We start from the raw sequence: 26713 nt of genomic DNA, 5'->3' as shown, positions 1-26713 counted from the left end.
AGCGAGGTGGAGGACAGATTAGAAGAAATTACGAATGTGAAAAAGAAAAGAGAAAAAAGAATGAAAAAAGAAGAAGAGAGTCTCAGAGAACTCTGGAACAAAGTTAAACGCACCAACATCTGTATTATAGGGGTGGCAGAAGGAAAAGAGAGAGAGAAGGGACAGAAAAAATATTCCAAGAGATAATAGCCGAAAACTTCCCTAACATGGGAATGGAACCACCCACTCAAATCCAGGAAGCAAAACGAGTACCAGATAAAATAAACCCAAGAAGGAACACCCTGAAACACATATTAACCAATGAGTACCAGATAAAATAACCCCAAGAAGGAACACCCCGAGACACATATTAATCAAACTGACCAAAATTAAAGACAGAGAAAATATTGAAAGTAGCTAGGGAAAAGAAACAAATAACATACAAGGGAACCCCAATAAGGTTATCAGCAGATTTTTCAGCGGAACCTCTGCAGGCCAGAAGGGAGTGGCATGATATACTTCATGTGATGAAAGGAAAAAACCTCCAACCAAGATTATTCTACCCAGCAAGGCTCTTGTTCAGATTTGAAGGAGAAATAAAAACCTTCTCAGATAAGCAAAAGCTAAGAGAATTCAGCAACACTAAACCAGTCTTACAACAAATACTAAAGGAACTTCTCTAGGCAGAAAAGAAAAGACAGAAACAGGAAGCAAAAATACCACGAAATGACAAGGCTCACTAGTAAAGGTATATGTACAGTAAAGATACAAAATCATCCATGCACAATTATACCACCAAAATCAGAAATCATGAGAAGAGATGAGTACACATGCAGGACACTGGAAATGAACTTGCAATTAAGAGAACAACAACTTAAAACAATCTCATATACATATAGACTCATATCAAAACTTCAGAATAACTGCAAACCAAAAATCTACAATTGATACACAAACAAATAAGAAAAATCAACTCAAATACAACACTAAAGATAGTCATCATACCAGAAGAGGAGAGAACAAGAGAAGAAGGAAAGAAAAAAGAGCAACAAAAACAAATCCAAAGCAATTAATAAAATGGCAATAAGAACATACATATCAATAATTACCTTAAATGTTAATGGACAAAATGCCCCAACCAAAAGACATAGGCTGGCTGAATGGATACAAAAACAAGACCCATGTATATGCTGTCTTCAAGAGATCCACTTCACTTCTAGGGACACATACAAATTGAAAGTGAGAGGATGGAAGAAAATATTTCATGCAAATGAGCATCAAAAGTAAGCTGGAGTAGCAATACTCATACCAGACAAAATAGACTTTAAAATGAAGAATATTTTAAGGGGCAAAGAAGGTCATTACATAATGATCAAAGGATCAATTCAAGAAGAATATATAACAACTTTAAATATCTATGCACCCAACACAGGTTCACTACAATATGTAAGGTAACTGCTAACAACCTTAAAGGGACATATCAACAATAACACAATCATAGTGGGGGACTTTAACACCCCACTTACAGCAATGGACAGATCAACCAGACAGAAAATCAATAAGGAAACACAGGCCATGAATGATGTATTAAACCAGATGGACTTAATATATATTTATAGGACAGTCCATCCAAAAGCAACAGAAATAGATACACATTCTTCTCAAGTGCACATGGAACATTCTCTAAGAATGATCACACCCTTGGCTACAAATCCAACCTTGGTAACTTTAAGAAAATTGAAATCATATCAAGCATCTTCTATGACCACAATGCCTTAATACTGGAAATCAACAACAAGAAAAAATCTGCAAAAAACACAAACACGTGGTGACTAAACAACATGCTGCTAAGAGACCAATGGATCACTGAAGAAATCAAAGAGGAAATTTAAAAATACCTTGAAGCAAATGACAACAAGGACACAGCAATCCAAAACCTATGGGATGCAGCAAAAGCCGTTCTAAGAGGGAAGTTTATAGCAATACAAGCCCACCTCAGGAAACAAGGAAAAGCTCAAATATAAACAAGGTAACTTTACATCTAAAGCAGCTTGAGAGTGAAGAACAGACAAGACCTAAAGTTAGTAGAAGGAAAGAAATCATAAAGATGAGAGCAGAAATCAATGAACTAGAAACAAAGAAAACCATAGAAAAGATCAATGAAACAAAAAGCTGGTTCTTGGAAAAGATGAACAACATTGATAAACCCTTAGCCAGACTTATCAAGGAAAAGAGAGGACTCAAACCAATAAAATTAGAAATAAAAAGGAGAAATAACAACAGACATCACAGAAATACAAAGGATCATAAGAGACTACTAGATGCAACTATACGCCATTAAAACGGAAAACCTAGGAGAAATGGACAAATTCTTAGAAAAGTACAATCTTCCAAGACTAACGCAAGATGAAATAGAAAAGATGAATGGACTGATCACAAGAACTGAAATTGAAACTGTGATTTAAAAACTTCCAACACACAAAAGCCCAGGACCAGATAGCTGAACAGGCAAATTCTATCAAACATTTAGAGAAGAGCTAATACCTCTCCTTCTGAAACTATTTCAAAAAATTGTAGAGGAAGGGATTCTCCCAAACTCATTCTATGAGGCCACCATCACCCTGATACCAAAACCAGACAAAGATTCCACAAACAAAGAAAACTACAGGCCGATTTCACCGATGAACATAGATGCAAAAATCCTTAACAAAATACTAGCAAACCGCATGCAACAATACACTAAAAGGATTGTACATCATGATCAAGTGGGATTTATCCCAGGGATGCAAGGGTTCTTCAATATCCGCAAATCCATCAGTGTGAAACACCACATTAACAAACAAACATATGATCCTCTCAATAGACACAGAAAAAGCCTTTGACAAAATCCAACACCCATTTCTGATAAAAACCCTTCAGAAAGTGGGCATAGAAGGAACCTACCTCAACATAATAAAGGCCATATATGACAAACCCACAGCTAACATCATTCTCAATGGTGAAAAGCTGAAAGAATTCCTGCTGAGATCAGGAACAAGACAAGGATGTCCACATTGCCACTACACTTGAACATAGTTTTGGAAGTCCTAGTCTTGGCAATCAGAGGAGTAAAAGAGATAAAAGGAATCCAAATTGGAAAGGAAGAAGTAAAACTATCCCTATTTGTAAGATGGCATGATACTATACCTAGAGAATCCTAAAGACTCTACACGAAAACTGTTAGAGCTCATCCATGAATTTGGCAAAGTTGCAGGATACAAAATTAATACAAAGAAATTGAAGCATTTCTATACACTAACAATGAAAGAGCAGAAAGAGAAATTAGGGAAGCAGTCCTGTTTACCATCACATCCAAAAGAATAAAATACCCAGGAGTAAACCTACCTAAAGAGACAAAAGACCTGCACTCTCAAAACTGTAAGACACTGATGAAAGAAATCAAACATGACACAAATAGATGGAAAGATATACCATGCTTGTGGAATGGAAAAGTTAATATTATCAAAATGACTATACTACCTAAGGCAATATACAGATTCAATGCAATCCCTATCAAATTACCAAGAACATTTTTTTTGTCTTTTTGCCATTTCCTGGGCTGCTCCCGCGGCATATGGAGGTTCCCAGGCTAGGGGTCAAATCGGAGCTGCAGCCTCCAGCTTACACTAGAGCCACAGAAACGTGGGATCCGAGCGGCATCTGCGACCTACACCACATCTCATGGCAACGCCAGATCTTTAACCCACTGAGCAAGGCCAGGGATCGAACCCGCAACCTCATGGTTCCTAGTTGAATTCATCAACCACTGCACCAGGATTGGAACTCCTACCAAGGACATTTTTCACAGAACTCGAACAAAATATTTTAAAGTTCGTGTGGAAGCTCAAAAGACCCAGTATAGCCAAACACATCCTGAAAATGAAAAAGGGAGCTGGAGGAATCACGATCCTGGACTTCACATTATACTACAAAGCAACAATCATCAAAACCATATGGGGAGTTTCCGTCGTGGCGCAGTGGTCAACAAATCTAACTAAGAACCATGAGGTTGTGGGTTTGGTCCATGCCCTTGCTCAGTGGGTCAACGATCTGGCATTGCCGTGAGCTGTGGTGTAGGTTGCAGACGCAGCTTGGATCCTGTGTTTCTGTGGCTCTGGCGTAGACCAGTGGCTATGGCTCCGATTAGACCCCTAGCCTGGGAACCTCCATATGCCATGGGAGCAGCCCAAGAAATGGCAAAAAGACCAAAGAAAAAAGAAAAAAAATCGTATGTAACTGGCACAAAGACAGAAATAGAGATCAGTGGAACAGCATAGAAAGCCCAGGATTAAACTCATGCACCTACAGCCAACTCATCTATGACAAAGGAAGCAAGAATATACAATGGAGAAGGGACAGCCTGTTCAATAAGTGGTGCTGGGGAAACTGGACAGCCACATGGAAAAGAATGAAATGAGAACACTTCTTAACACCATGCACAAAAATAAACTCAAAATGGATTAAAGACCTAGATATCAGACCAGACACTATAAAACTCTTAGAGGAAAACATAGGCCAAACACTCTCTGACATAAATGACAGCAACATCTTCTCAGATCCACCTCTTAGACTATTGACAAGAAAAACAAAAATAAACAAATGGGACCTAATCAAACTTCAAAGTATCTGCACAGCAAAGGAAACCCTAAACACAACGAAAAGACAACCCACAGAATGGGAGAAAATCTTTGCAAGTGAATTGACTGACATGGGATTAATCTTCAAAATTTATAAACACCTTCTGCAGCTCCATACCAAAAAATCAAACAACCCCATCAAATAATGAGCAGAAGATCTAAACAGAGAGTTCTCCAAAGAAGACATGCAGATGGCCAAAAAACACATGAAAAGATGTTCCACATCACTGATTATTAGAGAAACGCAAATCAAAATCATGATGAGGTACCACCTTATACCAGCCACAATGGCCATCATCAAAAAGTCTATAAACAAGAAGTGCTGGAGATGGTGTGGAGAAAAAGGAACCCTGTGACACTGTTGGTGGGATTGTCAATTGGTGCAACCACTGTGGACAACAGGATGGAGATTCCTCAGAAAACTAAAAATAGAACTACCATTTGACCCAGCAATCCCACTCCTGGCCATCTATCCAGAGAAAACCATGACTTGCAAAGACACATGTACTCCGATGTTCATTGCAGCACTATTTGCAAGAGCCAAGACAGGGAAACAACCTAAATGTCCATCGATAGAGGAGTGGATCAAGAAGATGTGGTACATATACACAACGGAATATTACTCAGCCATTAAAAGGAATGAAATACTGGCATTTTTAGCAACATGGATGGACCTAGAAACTGTCATGCTAAGTGAAGTCAGCCATACAATGAGACACAAACATCAAATGCTTTCACTGACATGTGGAATCTGAAAAAAGGACAGACTGAACTTCTTTGCAGAACAGATGCTGACTCACAGGTATTGAAAAACTATGGTCTCTGGAGGAGACAATTTTGGGGGTAGGGGGATGTGCTTGGGATGGAAATCCTGTGAAATCAGATTGTTATGATCATTATGCAACTACAGATGTGGTAAATTCATTTGAGTAATAAGAGAAAAGGAAGGAAGGAAGGGAGGGAGGGAGGGAGGGAGGAAGGAAGGAAGGAAGGAAGGAAGGAAGGAAGGAAGGAAGGAAAGGAAGGAAGGAAGGAAGGAAGGAAGGAAGGAAGGAAGGAAGGAAGGAAAGAAAGAAAGAAAGAAAGAAAGAAAGAAAGAAAGAAAGAAAGAAAGAAAGAAAGAAAGAAAGAGAGAGAGAAAGAACAAACGAACGGAAAGGGCTTTGGCCCTAGAGGTAAAGACTATAAACGCCGATTACATATTTGTGGAGGATCGGGTGGAGGTGTTTAGCTAAAAATATAAAATTTTTATGATTCTTGGAAAAAAAAAGAGATTTGTTCCTCCTGCAGGCTCCACCCTTGTCTCTGGCCCTGACAACTCAGCTGGTTTTGTCTAAGGTAAATGTAGATTCCACATGGAGTTCTCCTATCCAGGCAGTCTTCCTGGTGGTAATCTCTTAGCTCCATCTAGTCTCACCTTCATTATGTCCAGCAGAAATTCCCCATAGTTTTTGGCATCAGGATGGCCTTCTTCCCCCAGGTTTCAGGACTGATAAGGAAATAAAATAATGGGAAAAAGCCAGTGCCAATTTGAATGGGAATTTAGAAGCAGGGAAGTAAATTAAATATGCAGATATGCTGCCACCTTAATCCATAGGTTCAAACCCTATTACTCTGTTCACTCTGTGCTTATAATTCTTTATTCCTTTACAATGATCTTTAATAAATTTTACAAATGGAATTAAAATATTTTGTCAGGCAACTTATCATTTGAATAGTTTATTAACTACTAGGAGTTCTAAAGGCGATTTAGTAAGTGAAATAAGTTCTCTTTTTTGTACCCTTGAGTCTAATTTAAAGAAAAGTCATTGCACAACATCTGTTCCTAAGGGTCCATTGGTGACCTTGGCATTAGAATGCTCCTTATCAAAATGAGAGGCACTAATGTGTAATCTGCCACATGCACAACTCCCTTTCACACACCCTAGTCATTTGTATGATAAGGCCAGGTTAAAGTTCCTTATTTTCCACTCCTGTATAAACTGGTAGTTAAGTATTAAGCATACACATAACTAAATAATTATATAAATATTAGATGACACTATTAAATATTCACTAATCTGTTTTTGTTTTTGCCATGGTGGGCAGCGGCTTGATGTGGAATCTCAGTTCCCAGATCAGGCATTGAATTTGGAACATAGCAGTGAAAGCAATGAATCATAACTACTAGACCACAAGGGAACTCGTAAATATTTATTAATCTGATATGATATGCTAGTGGCAGTTGATCTCACAGGACCAAGATACCCCCCCTCAGACCATGGGGTTGCTACTTACTATCCAGTGTATGGGGCGGGGGGAAGTGTTTTATTGCACAGAATGGAGTGTTCTCCATGTTAAATGAGTGTGTTCTTCAATAAACCACCTTATGCCCAGGATGGAAGTAGGTTTCCTTTGTTGGATTGCCTATTATGAGCAATTACTTGCACATCTGTAATTCAATCCAGTCTAAATGTTATTTGATATACACTGAAGCAGATCTTGATAAGCAAAAGTTGATGGTAACTATCCAGTTAGCCAAGAAATGAATAATATCCAGATGAAATCACTTCCCTCTGTGAGCATAAAACTCAAATGTCAAGAATGGAAATATCCAGGCATGGTCTGCAAGGATGTCTTTGGCCATATATGATTTACTATCACCAGTAAGTGTCTTAGGCTAGAAGGAATATTGGATTTCCTAAGTACTTTAAGATATGCTTTCAGAAGCAGGGAAAAAGCCAAAGTGTCAGTTCCATTAAAATAATTACATCTCAAGTATGCACTTACTTTTACCTAAAGGCTTAAGATACTTGTATTTTTTCATATCTTTAATACTTCTGAATTTTTATAATCTGTTAGGTAAATTGACATTTCATTATATATGCCATTTGTAGAATAAAATAACGGTGTAATTTTAAAATCAATACATACAGTACATAGAGCAATCTCTAAGAAGAGCCTGAGTTATTGCAAATTGTATGAGCTATTTCCATGGAGGAAAAAGATGGAAAGCCCTTTCCCATTTGCATTTATAAAGGCTGCGTGACTTCTTTAAATATATACACTGATGCCAACAGAGCCATCAGAAATCAATAAATCACATTTTCATGTGCCGTAAAATGTCTGACACATACATTCATTTTCCTGGTCCAAAATTCTCTGCAAAAGGGACTGTGTAAATGTTCCATTTTAGTTTAATGACATTCTCCACAGTTAAAATTATGTGCATTATTGCCAGTGAGTTCAAAAACCTGAAGAGCACAAAGCTAGATAGGATTTTAAAAGCCTACACAGTACATATCCTTCAGTGGCCCGTCATTTAACAGACCACAGACACACAGATATAAATGCAGAACAAAATCGGGAGATCAGTAAGAATGGATTGTAATGCAGCAATTACCATTTGGACAAAAAAATAATAATAGGCATAATTTATTTAGAAGCAGCTGAGGGATGGTCTTATAAATATTTGGAGAGATAGCCCTGATCGCCCAACACCATCAAATGGAGGCAGAGATGAACATAACTTAAAAATGCCACAGATGACAGAAATGACAACAACCTATTCATCAGTGACATTCGATTTGAAAGTATAATAAAAACCTAAATACAACTTTACGTTAGTTGACATTTATTCTACCAGCTGCCATATATTTTAAAAATGGGTACAAAATTGTTCTATGTAGACACAGTTTGTAAAGTACAAATTCTTAAAGAAAGAAGGGATCTGTTATGTATAATCAAGAAGGTTCTAAAAATTCTCCAAGCACATCTTGCAGAGAGCTAGGCAAAACAGCCACGTCCGGCTATAAACCCAAGCATTGAATTTATTAAGCCAATATTCATACATGGGAACTGAATGAAGGCTTAGCTACAAATCTGCCTGTTCACTGGCACTGACCAATGGTCTGGCCCATCGTTTCTTTGCATTTGATCCCTAAACCAAAATTCTATGGCCAAGGAGATGACTTTGGATTCATGTGTTTGCCCAAACTTGATTATATTCAAAGTGTCTTATTCCAAGACTATAGCCTTTTGTTCAGTAACGTATCTTTCTCCCTTTCACCCACATTTTCCTTTCCCCAAGACCACCATGCCCAGCCTTACCTTACTGACCTCACCTTTCTCCCTATCCAGCCTGACACCCATAATCAACCACCCAGCAAGCATCTCACAACTCCCCTAAAATATCCTGGCTCCTTCAACTGGAGCCTTTGCAAACCTCCAACAACCCTGGCAAAATCCAACTCTTGGCACCAAGCTAAATGCACAAATACTCAGTATTGGTAGGTGGAAAAGAGAAGTAGACCAAGTGTGTCTACCACCATCTAACCTCAAATGGGGCCTCAGGGCTGTTCAGCAACCACTTTTTCCCCAAGATGAACCCAGGGGACGATCTATCCAGCTGCTTTCTGAAGTTGTTTTACTCTCCTGAAACCCCTAATCCTATAGTCTCTGAGCAGATACACCACCAACCACCTGAAAACCCCTCACTTTTCACCATGCTCTTCACATTTAGTTATATCTTCCTTCCTTCCTTCCTGCCTCTCTTCTCTCTGGTCTCAGAAATCAGCATTATTTTTTCTCTTAAACCAGCTTCTTCACCTTTCCATCTATTCAAAAACTCTTAATGCTGGAGAGGATGTGGAGAAAAGGGTACCCTCCTTCACTGTTGGTGGGAATGTACATTGGTACAACCACTAGGGAAAACAGTATGGGAATACCACAGAAAATTATATATAGAATTACCATATCATGCAGCAATTCCACTCATGGGCATATATATCTGGACAAAACTTTCATCCAAAAAGATACATGCACCCATATGTTTATCACAGCACTATTCACAATAGCCAAGACATGGAAACAACCTAAATGTCCACTGACAGGAGAATAGATTAAGATGTGGCACATATACACAATGGAATACTACTTAGCCATAAAAAGACAAAATAATGCCATTTGCAGCAACATGGATGGAACTAGAGACTCTCATACTGAGTGAAGTAAGTCAGAAAGAGAAAGACAGACACCATATGCTATCATTTAGATGTAGAGTCTAAAATATGGCACAAATGTTCTATCTATAAGACAGAAACAGATAATGAACATGGAGGAGAGAATTGTGTTTGCTGGGGGGAGGGAGAGCCAGTGGGATGGATTGGGAGTTTGGCGTCAGTAGATACAAACTATTGAATTTGGAGTGGATAAGCAAGGAGTTTCTGCTGTATATCACAGGGAACTATATCCAATCACTTGTGATAGAACATAATGGAGGACAATGTGAGAAAAAGAATGAAAATATATGTATAATTGGGTTACTTTGATATACAGCATAAATTTACAGAACACTGTAAATAAACTATAATAAAAAAACCACTCTGGTCTATAAATCAAATCCTCCCTCTTCTATCTTTAATTTCTTCTACCAATTGCCTCAATTTTTTAGACAAAAACATGTTCAAGGAGTTTCCACTGTGGTACAGTGGGTTAAGAATCCAAATGCAGCAGCTCAGGTTGCTGTGGAGGCATGGGTTGGACCCTCAGCCCAGGAACTTCCATATACCCTAGGTGCAGCCATTAAAAAAAAAAAAGATGTTTAAGTCCATCTTAGCTTTAAAGACATACCAAGCTTTTGCTATTCTCAAATGTGCAATTATTATTTACTGCCTAAAGGGAGTACTCAATTCCTCCTTCTCCTTCAAATCCAATTAACCAAGTCATAGTGATTTTATTTCTAAAATGTGTACATTGGACAGAATTGAGTCCCCTCCTAAATTCATAGGTTGGAGCCCTAACCCTATGACTATATTTGGCAACAGGGCCTTCAAAGAGGTAATTAAGGTTAAATGAGGTCATATTGATGAGGTCGTAACCCAGTGTGAGGGGTATCTTTATAAGAACAGAAAGGACTAGCATAGATGCAGGTGTGCAGAGAAAAGGCCCCATGAGGACACACAGCGGAGGAGGCCTTCTATCAGCAAAGGAGAGGGGCCTCGGGAGAATCCAGGCACACTACTACCTTGAGCTTGGACTTGCAGCCTCCAGAACTGGGAGAAAATTAACTATTGTGTTTTTTTGTCTTTTGTCTTTTTAGGGCCACACCTGCAGCATATGGAGCTTCCCAGGCTAAGGGTCAAATCAAAGCTACAGCTGCCAGCCTACACCACAACCACAGCAACACAGGATCCGAGCTGCATCTGTGACCTACACCAGCTGCTGACCTACACCACAGAACAGAGCAATGCCAGATCATTAACCCAATAAGTGAGGCCAGGGATCGAACCCACATCCTCGTGGATCCTAGTTGGGTTCTTTAACCACTGAGCCACGGCGGGGACTCCAATTCAGCATCCTTTGAAGAGAGATTAAAGTGACAATAAAGGTGAGGACAGGGTGCAGCAAAACCACAAAGAATAGTGCAGAAATCCAGAGTTAATAAAGAAGGCTAGTATCTGACTGGGAGGGGAAGCGGGAGAGTGGTTATAAGAACTTGGACAGAGAAGGCTGTGTGGAGAGGACCTTCTGATAGAAGCTGGTCAGTGGATGCAGCCTGGGCTGACCACATAGGACAGAGCCCACAGAAGGGCTCAGTCTAACCCTTCTTCTGCCCAGTCCGCTGTTGGGGCTTCCCAACAGCTGAAACCAATTAGAATCCAGAGGGCCTGCTCTTTCCACCTCTAAATAATTCAGGCCCAAAGCCTAAAGTAATATAGGCTTCTGGTCTAGAGGGGGAGCAGAGGGGCTCAGAGTGGTCCTGAGCAGGACCGCAGAGCCCACTGGGGTGAGGTGAGTATCCATATGGAGAAAGCAGAATTTGATGGTTATAAGCAAGTTCTAAGTGCTTCAAGGAGGAATAAGACTTGGGTTCATTCATTCAACCAATGTTCATTTATCCCTGTTATGTACCAGATAAACACTGATGATATCAGTGTTAAATGTCACAGTTCCTACCCTGAGGGATGTAATGGTTCTAGGGGTAGGGGGTACAGTGAGAGAGAGAAAAGCCTACAGGTTCAGAACCATGCCCTGGTGGTTGTATACACATTGTGCTAAGGGGACATAGAGGGATTAATTATATTTTGTCTGTGAGAGTTAGAAAAGATTTCAAGTGAGCACCCAGGAGGAGCTGCAGAGACAGATCATGGTGGAGGGGGGGCACCTGCACAGGAGGGGCCAGATGGGCAGTGTCAGAGGTCGAGCAAGAAGGGGAAAGAGCCCAAGTGGATGGGTAGGTGGCTGTCATGGAGACTCAGAGCCTGAGGGTAGTAAGGAGACCATCCCCGAGGGGACCTGTGGGGACCAAGACGGAAGACTGACTATCTCCAAGAGGGATAATCAGCTATTTAGACATATTAAGGGCAACAGTTAATATATTAAGGGAGTATGTAGGGTAGTTACACAGGTAGTTTTAGAACTCCTACTAGGGAATTAAAGACAGAAGTGGAACTTTGGGAGACCACTGTAAGTTAATGATCACCCAAGAAAGGAATCATAACATCTTGAAACGAAACAGGTCTGCTTAACCATGAAACCAAGCAATAAAAGCCCCAGGCCATTAGGCGAAAAAATGAGGCCTGCATCCTGCTGGTGGAGGTCATCAAGATAATGAACCTTAGGACATGTACCTCTGCACACACCAAGGACAGGAATATAGGGGAAAGGTGACATTCCAAAGTTGAAGCCCCTCATCATACTGAAACCTGAGATGATTTAACACATGTTGGTATACGTTACCACTCTTCTGCTGATTTGAATAGTGCCACAACAGACACAATTTGACCAGATAAGGAAAAAAACTCCCCCACCTGGCGAGTTTCCTGGTGGCCTAGTGGTTAAGGATCTGGTGTTGTCACTGCCATGACCAGGTTTGACTCCTAGCCTGGGAACTTCAGCCTGCCATGGGCACAGCCAAAAAAACCCTGTCTGACATAGGCTTGACATCTGTTCAAAGAATGAGGAAGAGGGTGGTTCCCCCCCCACACTTTTCCTTTTATTTTGAAAATTTATTTATTTATTTTGTCTTTTTACGGCCGTACCTGCAGCATATGGTTTGGAGCTACAGCTGCTGGCCTATACCACAGCCACAGCAATGCTGGATCTGAGCCACATCTGCAACCTATACCACAGCTCACGGCAACACCAGATCCTTAACCCACTAAGCGAGGTCAGGGATCAAACCTGTGTCCTCATGGATCTTGTCAGATTAGATATTTCCATATTTATATGTAGATTTTATATTTATAAATTGTGATATATTTATATATTGTGAATAGGCTCATACCCTTTCTTCTGTAAGCTGTACCTGTCTCCAGAACACAGGAGGGTTCACACACACACATGCACATACACCTATTCATGCATGCGTTCCTGTATATACATAGATATAGTTCCTGGGTCTGTCCTAGACCTGGGAGCAGCCACACCCCAAGAGCAAAGAGCATATGTTTAGTGAAATCTTGCTTTCTAAATACCATCTTTCACTATAGGGAACCATGGCTCCTTGGAAAAAGGGTTCACTGCAGGACTGGGACAGGGAAATTCTAAGATGAGACTGAAATAATTTGATGTGTTTTTCAAAGTAAGGAAGTGTTCAAAGAGTGATGGAGACCCATCAGAAGACACAGAAGAGAGCATGAACAGGTTCCTAGTGACCAAATGTGGACAACTGAGCATAATAACCTATTGAAAAACTAGGAAACAGTGAAATCATATGTATAGGAATAAGTGAGTAAATTGAAAGTCTGAAGAGAAACATATTCTCTTCACAAAATACTCACAGGTTAGTGGAAGAATCAGAGTTACAGCCGCTGGCCTACACCACAGCCACAGCAACTTGAGAACCGAGCCGTGTTTGTGACCTACACCAGAGCTGATGGCAACGCCGGATTCTTAACCCACTGAGCACGGCCAGGGATCAAACCTGCATCCTCGTGGATACTAGTTGGGTTCCTTACTTCTGAGCCACAATGGGAACTCCATGAAATACTATTTAATTACAAAGAATGAAGAGAAGCTTGATGGATACATTTTAATCAAAATTCATCAGTATTGGGACAAATCATAACTGTGTCCCACCTCATAGGTGCAAGGAGAATACAGCATCATTCACTGTATTCCTCCCAATAGTACACAACCTAAAACTGATCACTATGGAACATTACACAAACTAACATTGGCTTATAATCTCTAAAGATGTCAAAATCATCAAAGTCAAGGGAAGAATGAAGAACTATTCCAGAACGAAGGAAACTAAAATGACATGACAACTGAATGCAATGATGGATTCTGTACTGGATCTTATTGCTAAAAGTGACATTACTGGGACAGATGGCTAAACTTTAATAGAATCTAAAAATCGCAGTGGAACTGAGCAGCAGCATGTGATTCCCCCCACCCCAAACTACAAAGGTCCCTCTTGTTTGTGGGTAAGTTGAAGTCTCTCAGGCCTCCCAGAGTCAGAAAAAGAGCAAGCTTGAGCAGTTAGTGACTAGGACAATGGAGTCACAGACTCAGTATCTGATGAAAGAAGAATAACACTATTGCTCATAATAATATATATCTTTATGGACATTAGAATAATTGCAGCTTACTCTGCCCATGTATGTAAGCGGGCAATTAGAACTCTCAGCTAAGAGATGCTACAGACACATGCCAACATCTTCTACTCTGAAAATACAGCACCCTAGGTCAGGATGAAGTTACAGAAGATAGATCTTTGCCCCTAATCTCATAGACATGGAATGATGTCTGACAGTGTGGATTTGTAAGCAGCTTTTTTCGCCTTTCCTGTTTGTCTATCTCTGTTCCCCTTACACCTTAATAAGTAACATTTAAACTAATTCCTGACTTCTGCTCTACTGAATGGACATGATGCCTTGCTTAACCTGTTGATTCATTTCCTGGATTAAAAGGAGTAGGAGTGAGAAGCATCTGTTGTGGCTCAGCAGGTTAAAGACCCAACATTGTCTCTGGGAGAAGGCAAGTTCAATCCCTGGCCTCACTTGGTGGGTTCAATCCCTGGCATTTCCACAAGCTGCAGCATAAGCTGCAGATGTGGCTCAGATCCGGTGTTGCTATGGCTGTGGCAGAGGACACAGCTGCAGCTCCAATTCAACCCACGGCCCAGGAACTTTCATATGCTGCATGTGAGGCTATAAAAAGAAAAAATAAATAAATAAAAGGAGTAAGAATGAAAAATTAAGTAGTTACAGAATGACGGACTCTCTACCCCCATGTTTCCCCTTAGCAAATCTGCAGGTGGACCATGCAGGCAAGAGAGCATCAAAAGGAAGATCAGGAGTCAGCAGGTCCACACACAGTGGAAAGATGATGAAGAATCTGACCTCTTTAATGATGAGCTGAGATTGCTTCTCATTTTTCCCTTTAAAAACTGCCGTGGCTGAGCAAAATTTCTGGTGTTGGTCTATGGACACGAGTCCACCTTCTCCTTAGATTGCTGGCTTTTCTGAATTAAGCATTTTTCCTTTCTACTAACATTTGCCCCTGATTATTGGCTTTGGAGTAGGAAGCAGCCAAACCTGAGTTCAGTAACAACATGGTAAAATGATCAATGCTAGTTGAGCACAACCCACATGTTCTCCTTGCTTGGCCTTATTCCAAATTCTGATGTTTCAGTTTGTTTGGCCTCACTGTGCATCAGACACATGAACTTGCGTTTGGTAACAATGTACAATGGTACATAGCACCATTTGCGTAAATCTTGTCTTTGAAATACTAGGCTAGAAGTATTTTCTCCATGAGTGTGAACCAACAGGCAAGTACCCATTTTTTGACTAAAGTAGCCAACCCACCACAAAGGGATTCAAGTTTAGAATAGTGCCAGCAACACAGGAGAAGCTTTTTTAAATGTACTCATTAAAACCAATTAAATGGGTCCTTGATAATAACTGACTCCCAAGACCAATAATCAGAAGTCCACTCTAACCTCTATCTTATATCTACCTGAGCCAATAAATCTTCTTTCCATTTAAGTTAGTTAGAGTTTGATTTTCTGTTATTTGCAGTATACTCTGTGCAGAGTAAAATTAAATATAAAACTAGATGTGACAACATTATTAAAAACAACTAGAAGTAAGTAAAAATTGTAATCTACGATAAACAGACCTCTAGAAAAAAAAAAAAGAAGTAGGAGAAATATGGAAAAAAAAAACAGACAGGTTGGCTTAATGATAGTTGGCACTGGCAAAACAAATGGGAAATCTAGCTTATCTTATTTTAAAGATGTAATAATGAAATGTCTTGGCTTCACCTGTTCCAGAACAGGAGAGCCTACAGGACTGCTTCCGGGGAGAAATCAGGCAGAAATATGAAGTAGTCAAAAGAAGGAAACAATAAAGCTGGGAATTTCAAATTTTATGTGAAAAAGTTACCAAACAAAGTTTGTGTGCCCTGCACACAGTGAGGTCAAATAAACCAAAATGTAGGAGTTTGGGGCACAGAGAGGTTTTTACTGCAGGGCCAAGCAAGAAGAACAGATGGCTTTTGCTTAAAAACCCTGAATTCCCCAGTGGTTCAGGGGGAAAATTTTCACAGACAAAATTTAAATTGAAAACTCCAAGTGTCTGACTTTCTTTGGGTTCGTTGGTAATGAGGTAACAGGAAGGTGCTTCCAGGAATCTTGTGCTCAGCAAGTTAGCAACCTCCACCTGGGGGGGGGAGCTTCAGTTCAGCAGAACTTAAAGATATTACTATGCCTTGAGGAGGGACCAGGACCCTGCCCCAAGAGGGTACTATTGCTTCTTCCTTCCCCCTTCCTAGTCTCTGCATCCCCTTCCTTCCCTGATTAGCAACTGTTAGAACCTGCCCTTAGGAGCTCAGGAGAGTCAAGGATGTGGAATGAAGCCTGTTTCCTACAAACAAGAATGGGGGACACAGAAAGGATTTGTACTTGGGAGCCCTGGGAGCCAGCCCACGGGGTCCCACTCAGTTTCAAAACAAGCTTTTGTACAAGTGAGATTCTTAGGTATTTCACATAATTATAGTACCTCCCACTGGCTCAAATAAACTTATGTAATCAGATTCACATTTTCATGCCTTTTCTACTCTCTGGTCTAGATGGGGATGTTCAGTGCATCCCCTTTTGGATTTTTATAAACTGAACTGAAATAGAGCAGTTTTGGAAACTTAATGCATCAAGTCACCTGTTCCTATCTGCTATGAGAGAGGGTTGAACTCACCTCCAGCAGGGCAGAGAGAGAGTGCTAATTTTTTTGGTATCAAAAGTTGATAGGCTTTCTGTCCTCCCAAATCACCCTAGATAAAATCTCCAGTAGCCTTCCAGACCTTCTATAAACCCACCTTATAGGCAATGTCATTCCTTGCCACTTGAAATATGAAAATATGCCAGGAATTCTGGCCTTTCTTTTCATTTCCAAGGCCAATGCCCAAGTTACTTCTTATCTCAACTACTTCCATGATCTCTTACCCAGTCTCTCTGGATTTTATCTTTCTGCCTGTCCATTACATTAGTCACAGGGCTACTGGCTTCTAAGAGAAAATAAGGACCATATTTAATTATCCCTTTGGATATTCTGCTCCTGCCCTATGTCCATGTACTAAAATATTTATTTAAATTATTTTATGCATGCTACTTCTCATTTGAGAAATCTTTTTTATTTGTATTTTTTAAATTTTCTTTCATTTCTTAAAAATCTTGTTTTTTATTAAAGTATAGTTGATTTACAATGTTCCTTCTATTTCTGTTGTACAGCAAGGTGACCCAGTCATGAACAGTTCCCTGTGCTGTACTGTAGGATCCCATTGCCCATCCATTCCAAATATAACAGTTTGCATCCACCAATCCCAAACTCCCTGTCCATCCTACTCTCTCTAATGGTACCTGCTAGTTTCAGAAAAAGTTAACAGAGCTTAATGTGCAACCAGCTCATCGAGGTGGTAGCTCATGCTACCTATGGCGCAGCATTGTACCACACAAGCAGCAAGTCTTTATAATAATGACATGTTCCTCCTCTGCCAAAATTCATTTTTCCTTGGTTCTACTTATAAAATACCTATCAGTTCTTTAAGGTTCAAGTTAAGTATCCGTTCTGCCATAAAAACTTCTCCAATACTATTTTCAGATGAAAGTTCTTCATCCTCTGTGCCTTCAGAGGACTTTCTTTATACTTTTATTTGACATTTATGTTACCCTGCCTGGTCTTACACTAAATTTGGTATAGCTCTATCCAGTTATTAGACTTCTTTCCTAGTAAAGATGAAACTGTATTTCAGCATGAGGTTGTCTTTCTCCTCGGTCTATTATTGTTCTGCAAGATTCATTTTTGTATCCTCCATATTCAGCAAAGTGTATGCAGCACATAACATGTGCTTAGTAAATATTTCTTGATTAAATAATTCTACAATGGATTATATATTATTTGAGGACAGGTACTGTGCCTTATTCATTTACATTTCTTGCAGTGACTGAAAAAAACTGAGTAACAGAAACTGCTACAGGTTGAATTAAATATTAGATTGATTTAGACTGGCCTCATAGGTTATTGAAATATTTGGCTAATTATAGGACTGTTATTTTCTCACTCCAAAAAGATGTGAGTACCTTTTAAATGCCAAATATTATACCAGGAGCTGGAGGTGGAACTATAAACAAAATAAACCACACATATCTGGATTTGGGGGAAATAGCCAGACAGCTTATAAATCCACCTCCCTCTCCCCTCCCCCCAAAAATAAATAAAGTTTTCCCAAACACCTGAACTCAATGCTCAGTCATACCAGCTTGAAATATGAAAATCATCAGTGGCTTCTTCCTACACCTTGCTTCAAATGTTATTTGATAAAATGTACAATTAATACCACCAGATGATGATGGTGGTAGTGACTGCATTATCCTACTCCTCTTTCATTTCAATGCTTTTCTCTAAATCCATGCCCTCATTTTGCCTTTTGGAACAATTAAAACTTTTTTTCTAATGACTCATTCCCCTTTCATGCTTCCTGTCTCTAACATTCCCTTTTCAGTTCTGCCAGAACTGTCTTCTTAAAAAGCAGCCATCTTTTTATACTATAGTTCTGCTCAAAAGCTCTCAATGGCTTTGCCCTGCAAACACAGGGCAAACACTGTTCAGACTCTTTAGCCTTATACTCAAGGCAACTTCCCAAATTGGCTTCTAATTTGTCTTTCCAGATTCATTTGTACAGTTCTTCCTATAATCCAGACTCCCTCAGAATTGGGTTTTGATTTTGTAGCTCTGAATCTTTCACATAAAATACAGTTCTATTTATTTTACTCAAATTTTGCCTATACCTCAAGGTTCCATTCAGGTATCTCAAATTTGTCTCTGATTTTTCCCTTCTATATATAAAAGCTTAATTTACTTTGGGCTTTATCCCCTAAGCTTACCTGTTTCAAACTCATATTTTCATTACTCACAAATATAGCTTCTGTATCCAACTACAGTGTATGTAATCACTGAGTCAAAAAACATATAATATTATGTTTTTTAAAAAACATATAAACATATAATACTTACTATATTTCCAAAGCACTAAAAACAAAACAAAAAAAACTGAACAAATTTTAAAACAAAAAGGTACCCAAAATCAAAACAGTATTTTTCTAAATATCTCCAATAATCTCCACCAGGGATACAAAAGAATGTAGAAAATAGTAACTCATCAAATTTTAAGTATTTATGAAAGGGTAGGTAAGTTAGTAGAAAACAGAATCAAATGCTAAGAAAATTTATTCAAAGTAATATGGAAATATTGGATCGGTCTTGCCCATTTCAATTTATGGAGGTACCTATTATTTTGAGATGCAAATTCATAAACACACACATTATGTCCATCAACTGGAAACTATATACAGAGTAAAAATTTATTGAACTGAGAATCACAAGGAAATGTTTCCTAGTTGCCATTTAATAATTTTTGTGAAATTTAATAAAAGTTTATGTGATGAAATATTTTTTCTTTTCAAAGGGAACAGCTTTAGAAGATGATTGATGTCTGCTATTATGAGTCTATATTTGTATTTCCTTATTTTAGAGGCTTTTCAAAAATACAAAAATACACTTAAGGCATTTCCAGTTACACTAAAAAAAAAGATAAAAGGTGATTATTTATAGGCAATCATATTCCTGATGATAGACTCTCAGAAGGCAATTCCAAACATAAATTTTAAATGCTTTTTGGAAAGAGTTGAGAATAAAAACATTTACATAATTTCTTTGAAACCCTGGCTTTTTATTGCTATATTTCAATATTCCCTCAGGGCAAAGGAGCAGCTACTTCAGAGATTTATTTGATAATGGAATGTTTGATTTCTTTGTTTTTCCTTCCCATTGTGGGTAGGTCTGTTGTTTTCACTCTATGGCAATGTGCTGTATTTTAAAATCTGAATTGGCTCACTACTGATAATAAAAAATGATTCTGCTTTGGCAGATTAAACAAATATACCAATGCTAGCAATAAGTATATAAATCACATAAATATACTAAGATTATTACAAAATGATCCATCTGTGTTATCAGTCAACCTCAATAACAGACCTGCCACTTCATAATAATATAACTAGTGACAAATATCAAATGTCTGAAACTTCTACTTACCTGCCTATCCACCTCTGGAAGCAAAAGCAGGAGGTATTGTTGAAAATGCTGAGGTAAGGAGGCAAATGTATGTTTATTTATTAATGCCCTCAGGTTAGTGTTGACAAGAATAGATCCTGGGGTTTCTATGTCAATGTCCTCAGCTTTGGTCCACTTCAAGTGTCCTGTGATAAACAAGCAAGAGGCATGGATTCACTATGGATTGGGAAAAACATACACCTGTACACACATATGTATGTATATATTGAACATATATATATATATTTGATAATGCATTTAATTCTTTCTCTTTTAAAATTGATAATTTCAGGAGTTTTCCCATTGTGGCTCAATGGGTTAAGAACCTGAATAGTATCCATTAGGATGTGGGTTTGATCTCTGGCCTCACTCAGTGGGTTAAGGATCCACCATTGCCACAAGCTGTGTTGTAGGTTGAAGATGTGGATCAGATCTGGTGTTGCTGTGTCTGCAGCTCTGATTTGATCCATAGCCCCAGGAGTTCCATACGCTTCAGGTGTGGCCATAAAATAATAAAAATAAAAAGGCTATTTCCAAAGTAAATCTCCAAGGTTTCCTTGCATTTCTATCTTGCCTTAGTTGTCTTTAATTTTCATTGTGTATACTTCTCTCAATACCATCTATATTTTTAACTCAAAGCACCAGGTCTCGATAAGGGAGTATTTTAATTACAATCTTCCAATTAATCAGCATTCTCAAAACTTTAGGACCATAAATGGTAACAACTACAGTTTTGTAAGATTCTATAAGACCTAGGATTAATGATAACAATAATAACAGTGCTGTTAATTTTAACAGAGATAATGATAGCATTGATAGCTGACAGCTGCCTGTTCCCCATGTGTCACACACAAGACTAAGCCCCAGATTATTTCAGAAGATTCCTATTCTGGGATCTGAATTGTGAGAGTAATACTTTAAAAAGTAATCCTTTTTATAAATATTAGCTGTAAGGTCTGAAATGTCAATATGCTTTGTAGGATAATTCTACAACTCAGGCACCCAGGCCTCCAACAGAAGGTTGTAAAGAGTAACCACAAATTAAAATTAGGACACACAAGAAAACAACCCACCATAAGGGACAGTCAGCAGAGGCATCAAACAGAAGAACTGCCACTCTCAGTTGCTTAAGAGAAACACTTGAGGGTGATTTTAATAGAGTATATTCTAAATCAAGGGTCAGCAAATTATAGCCCATGAGCTATATTCAGTCCAGTGGCTACTGGTAAAAAAAACTTTTACTGGAATGTAGTCATGACAGAAATTGCATGACTTACAAATCCTACAGTATTTACTCTCTGGCCCCCAGAAGGAAAAATTGCTGGCCCTTGTTTTAAATAATTAGAGGAAGTAAGCTCTAAAAGGAAAAAAAGGAAGTAAGCTCACTATGAATAAAACAGGACACTATGGTTTTAAAAAGGCAGATTTGAAACAGAATCAGAACTTTTACAAATAAAATTTGGTTTAAATTTTTTAAATATTAATGAATAAAGTAGATAAAATAATTATTGAATACTTTGAAGATAGAGTTGATAAAAATATCTAGAATAAGCATTAAAAATGATGAGTCAAAAAAAACAGGACAGAGAAGAAATACAGGGAATGGGGTAAACATAATGTACATTTATAGGAGTTTCAGAATGAAAAAACACAGCAGATGGTACAGAAGCAATGTTTGAAGAACTAATGTCTGAATTTCAGAATCTAAAAAAATGACAAGAGTCCTCAGATAAAGCAACATACCAAATCTTAAAAAGGATAAATATCTATCCCCCATCTGATAGGTTGAAATCACAAAACATTAAAAATAAAATGAATACCTTAAAACAATTTTGAACAGAAACAGACTACATCCAAAGAGATCACAATAAGACACAGGCACCTTATCAATAAATAACAATGACAATGAAATACCATCAATGTCGATGTCATGGACACTGGACCACAAGAAAGTAAGTGTCCATCTAGAATTTATTAATAATAAAGTCCCCCTAAATGGCAATGACAGCCATTATATGAGAATATTTTCAGGATCCAAAATGGAAACTCTATCCCTTAAAGAATCTTTCTAAAAAACCATTAGTGGATGTTATTATAAAGAACTTAAATCAGGAGTTCCCGTCATAGCTTAGTGGTTGACAAATCCGACGAGGAACCATGAGGTTGCAGGTTTGATCCCTGGCCTTGCTCAGTGGGTTAAGGATCCAGCATTGCCATGGACTGTGGTGTAGGTTGCAGACATGGCTCGGATCCCACATTGCTGTGGCTCTGGCGTAGGCCAGCAGCTACAGCTCCAATTAGACCCCTAGCCTGGGAACCTCCATATGCCTTGGAATAGGCCCTAGAAAAGGCAAAAAAAGACAAAAAACAAAAAAACAAACTTAAATCAGAGACAGAATGAGTGGGTTGCAGGAGCAATGATATACTATGACTAACAGACATGAGTAACCCCAAATAAATATTAACTGTGAAAAATAAAACTAATACCTAATGAGAATTAAACCAAAATGAAAAGAAAGTAAAACAAAATCCAGTAGACAACGACTGCATGCAAGATGGGAAGGTATGATGAAAATGATAACACTATATAACCCTGGCATGGTTTGGGAAGAAGAGAGATATGATATATTCTAGTTCTTGACTTTGTTAAAATTCCATAGGTCACCCATGAAAGAAATGAAAAAGACTTCTAACTTCCAAATACATTCATGCAAGGAAAATTCAATCAAAGGAAGGCATAAAAGGAGAAAAACAATTTTAATTTAGTCCAACACAATAAAATATACACAAGTGGATTTTCATATTAGGTTTAAAAGTAACACAATCTAACTATAAGAGATATATTTAAAATAAAAATCATATAGAACAGAAGAAAAGGAGATAAACTAAGAAATACTAGGCAGACATTCAAAACAACAACAAAAAAAGCAATATGACAATATTAACACCAGACAAAGATAAAGGTAAAAAAAGAAAACAAAAACAAAAACAAAAAAAATAACAAACCTTATTGGGGATAAGAAAGACAATTCCTTAAGGATAAAAGGAGTAATTCATTGGAAAAATATAATGACTGTAAACCTGCATCCATTTAAACAGCAGAGCATTAAAAATTTAAAATTTAAGAGAATTAAAAAGAGAAAGTCACACTATAAAGTGCTAGTGGGAAGTATGAACGTATTTTACCAGACACTGTGATATCAAACAATGTGTCTTAATATTGAGGACTTTATGGAGTTCCCTGCTGGTTAAAAGGTTAAGGATCCAGCATTGTCACAGCTGTGGCTTGGTTGCTGCTGTGACATGGACTCAATACCTGGCCCAGGAACTTTCACATGCCATGGGAACAGCCAAGATAATGATAATAATTAATAATAACAATAATAATAATACAGAAGACTTTAAAATCTCAATAATCAACCTTAAACCAATGAATTTAACATAGGACATGGCACTAAACCTTTAAGGAGCAGTAAGGAAGGGGGAAAAAAAAAACAACAACCAGTAAGTCTCAACAAATACTGAAGAATAATATAAAATCTCATCTCTCTATCCACAAAGAAGTAAAATTAGGTATAAAGAACAGAAACACAGCAACTGTGCAATCCTCCTACACCCATTATATATTTGGACATTTGAAAGTACTCTTCCAAGTATTTCATGAGTTAACGAAAAAAAAAATTGTAATGGAAATTACAAAATACTTAGATTCTAAATGACAATGCCAAAATTTATAAAATGCAGCTCAACTGGTTTTAAAGATAAACTGTAGGAGTTCCCGTCGTCGTGGCGCAGTGGTTAACGAATCCGACTAGGAACCATGAGGTTGCGGGTTCGGTCCCTGCCCTTGCTCAGTGGGTTAAGGATCCGGTGTTACCGTGAGCTGTGGTGTAGGTTGCAGACACAGCTCGGATCCAGCGTTGCTGTGGCTCTGGTGTAGGCCAGTGGCTACAGCTCCTATTCGACCCCTAGCCTGGGAACCTCCATATGCTGCTGGAGTGGCCCAAGAAATAGCAAAAAGACAAAAAAAAAAAAAAAAAAAAAAAAAAAAAAAGATAAACTGTATATATTACAGAGTAGGAAAATATTGAAAATTCAAGAGTTAAGTGTGAAAATTAAGAAGTTAATGAGTGAACTACAGAATAAAAACTTGAGAAAGAAGAAAGGAAAAAGACTATAAAGAATAAGAATAGACATTCATGAAATAGAAAAGGACAATGAGAACCATCAGCAACAGAAAAAGGCTTTTAAAAAATTAAGATTAATAAAATAGGCATACTTCTTGAAAGATGGCCTAAACAAACACGAATGGGAATGAAAGGCATGTGATTTGAGATACAGCATAGATTCAAGGCAAATACAATTAAAGTTAGATTTTAAAAAGTATAATATGCATAAAAAGCATACTACTATGACTTTAATACCTTTGAAGACAAACTAAAGTATTTCAAGTTTACAAAATTTCAAATTCTATTAAAAATAGAAAGTCTCAATAAATTTGTGAAAACTTCTGTAAAATACACAACCCTTCCTACCCCACATACATATACAGTACATATTACAAGTAACTCTAAAGATGAATTTTACCAAAACGTGAAGGATATCGCCTACTACTTAATTTTACACATATTCCAGTAAATAAGTAAAGAAAGAAAGCTCTTCACTTTATGAAGTAAATATCACCTTTATTCCAAAATAAGGACAAAAAAGGACAATATGAGAAAGTCTGTTGGCCAATCTCACTTATAAACACAAAAATTAGTACAAATATTGCATTTTTGTTTTAACCTAAATCAGGTCCAACAAATTCCTAACACTGGTTAGAAGCAAAGACAAGGTGACAGGTATATAGTTGTATGTTTTATTAGTATCTGTATTCTTCTATATGTTTGAAGTATTCAACAGTAAAATAAGAGAGACTACAAGGAGAGAATTAGGAAGAAGCTTTTTTTTTTTTTTTTTTTTTTCCTCAGCAGCGGAGACAAAGGCAAAGCACAGAGACAGAAATGTTGAAAATATAGGAAAGCAATTTGTTTAAATCTTATGGATGGCCAAAATATTCTCTTGGTTGAGGTCATTTACCAAAAGTGACTTTGGGAGGGAGTATTGGGGAAACGAAAAAATTCTAAAACTTTAGAGACAATGTGTTACGGATAATGTAATAAGCAAGACTTATGCTGTTGGTTACTATTTTGTAAGCTTCAAAATATTTAGGAGTATCATAGGGAAAAAAAAGATACAGAAGGGTACATAGTCTTTTAGGACAAAGTCAAAAGATCTATTTCTAAGATGTCCAACTAAGCAAAAACATGTTTTTTTTTTTTATAATTTTGGAACAAAGAGCAGATGAATTTATTGCTAAATCTGCTGCCACAGTGGATGATTAATTCCATTTTGATTATCCTTACTTTCTCTTAACTGGCTTAAGAACAATCTCATTATGTCTGATTGTCTTATCTCATTAAAGCTGATACCTCATCTCCCTAGACTAAGCCGAGGAAAAAAAAAGATATTAGTTAGCATTTAACTCCTGGACACTAGAGAATGTAAAGCAGCTGATATTGAAGGAAGCAGAGATGTGACAATGGTCAAATTGCCACATAAGAGTTTATGCTATAGATGATGACACTAGGCTGACCTCATGATAAAAATCATGGGGAAGTGTCTGATCAGGGTCAGGGAAATTATTACTTTGACCATAGGGAGTTTGAAGAGCACCCATCTGAGTAGACGCTGCAGACTCTGGAGCTCTTGGTGATGGGTGAGTATTCTGCTGGTTTAAAGTCTCCTGTTTCCCAGAAGGAAAGCCGTACAGAATTTCTGTGGAAAATGTGCACACACTCACTTAGATGCACACAGAGAGAAGGGGCACATGAAAGAGGCCAACCAAGGCCTTTTGTTACAGGAGGAACTGTGCAAAGAAACTCAGCAAGAGTTGAAAACAAGAGTTAGTTTTTGTTGTTTGAAGGAAAATACAGAGGATGATTCTGAAAGAGCTCAGAGGAGAAAAGCAGGCTTCCAAAGAGTAAAATCTAAGGAGGAAAAAATTATCAGAGGATGAAATTGAATCATCTACAACATGAATCCTAGGACCCTTCACAAATGAAGAAACTGTGTAAAAAGTCTATCAAGGAGCAATGAATCTATTATCATCCAGTACTAGAAGCGTCCCTGTTGTGGCTCAGCAGTTAACAAACCCAACTAGTATCCATGAGGAAGCAGGCTCAATCCCTGGCCCTGCTCAGTGGGTTAAGGATCCGGCGTTGCTGTGAGCTGTGGTGTAGGTTGGAGACACAGCTCAAATCTGGTGTTGTTGTGGCTGAGGTGTAGGCTGGCAGCTGCAACTCCAATTGGACCCCTAGACTAGGAACCTCCATATGCCATAGGTGGAGCCCTAAAAAGCAAAAGCAAAAACAACAACAAAATACAGTATTAGGGTTAGTGAACTATAGGGATTATGGT

General features: G+C 38.1%; 1 protein-coding gene across 1 annotated transcript in view; it reads right to left on the bottom strand.

The window, feature by feature from the left end:
- Positions 1-26713, bottom strand: part of ASXL3 (additional sex combs like 3, transcriptional regulator) — a 184413-nt gene that overhangs the window by 53772 nt on the left and 103928 nt on the right. Inside the window, 1 exon segment of the mRNA XM_021096220.1 lies at positions 20234-20397. Coding sequence (XP_020951879.1) covers positions 20234-20397 — 164 coding nt within the window.

Source organism: Sus scrofa, chromosome 6 (genome assembly GCF_000003025.6).
Source record: "Sus scrofa isolate TJ Tabasco breed Duroc chromosome 6, Sscrofa11.1, whole genome shotgun sequence".
In the NCBI taxonomy this organism is placed as follows: Eukaryota; Metazoa; Chordata; class Mammalia; order Artiodactyla; family Suidae; genus Sus; species Sus scrofa.
Note: the sequence above shows the minus strand (reverse complement) of the source record. Positions and strands in the feature narration are given on the sequence as shown.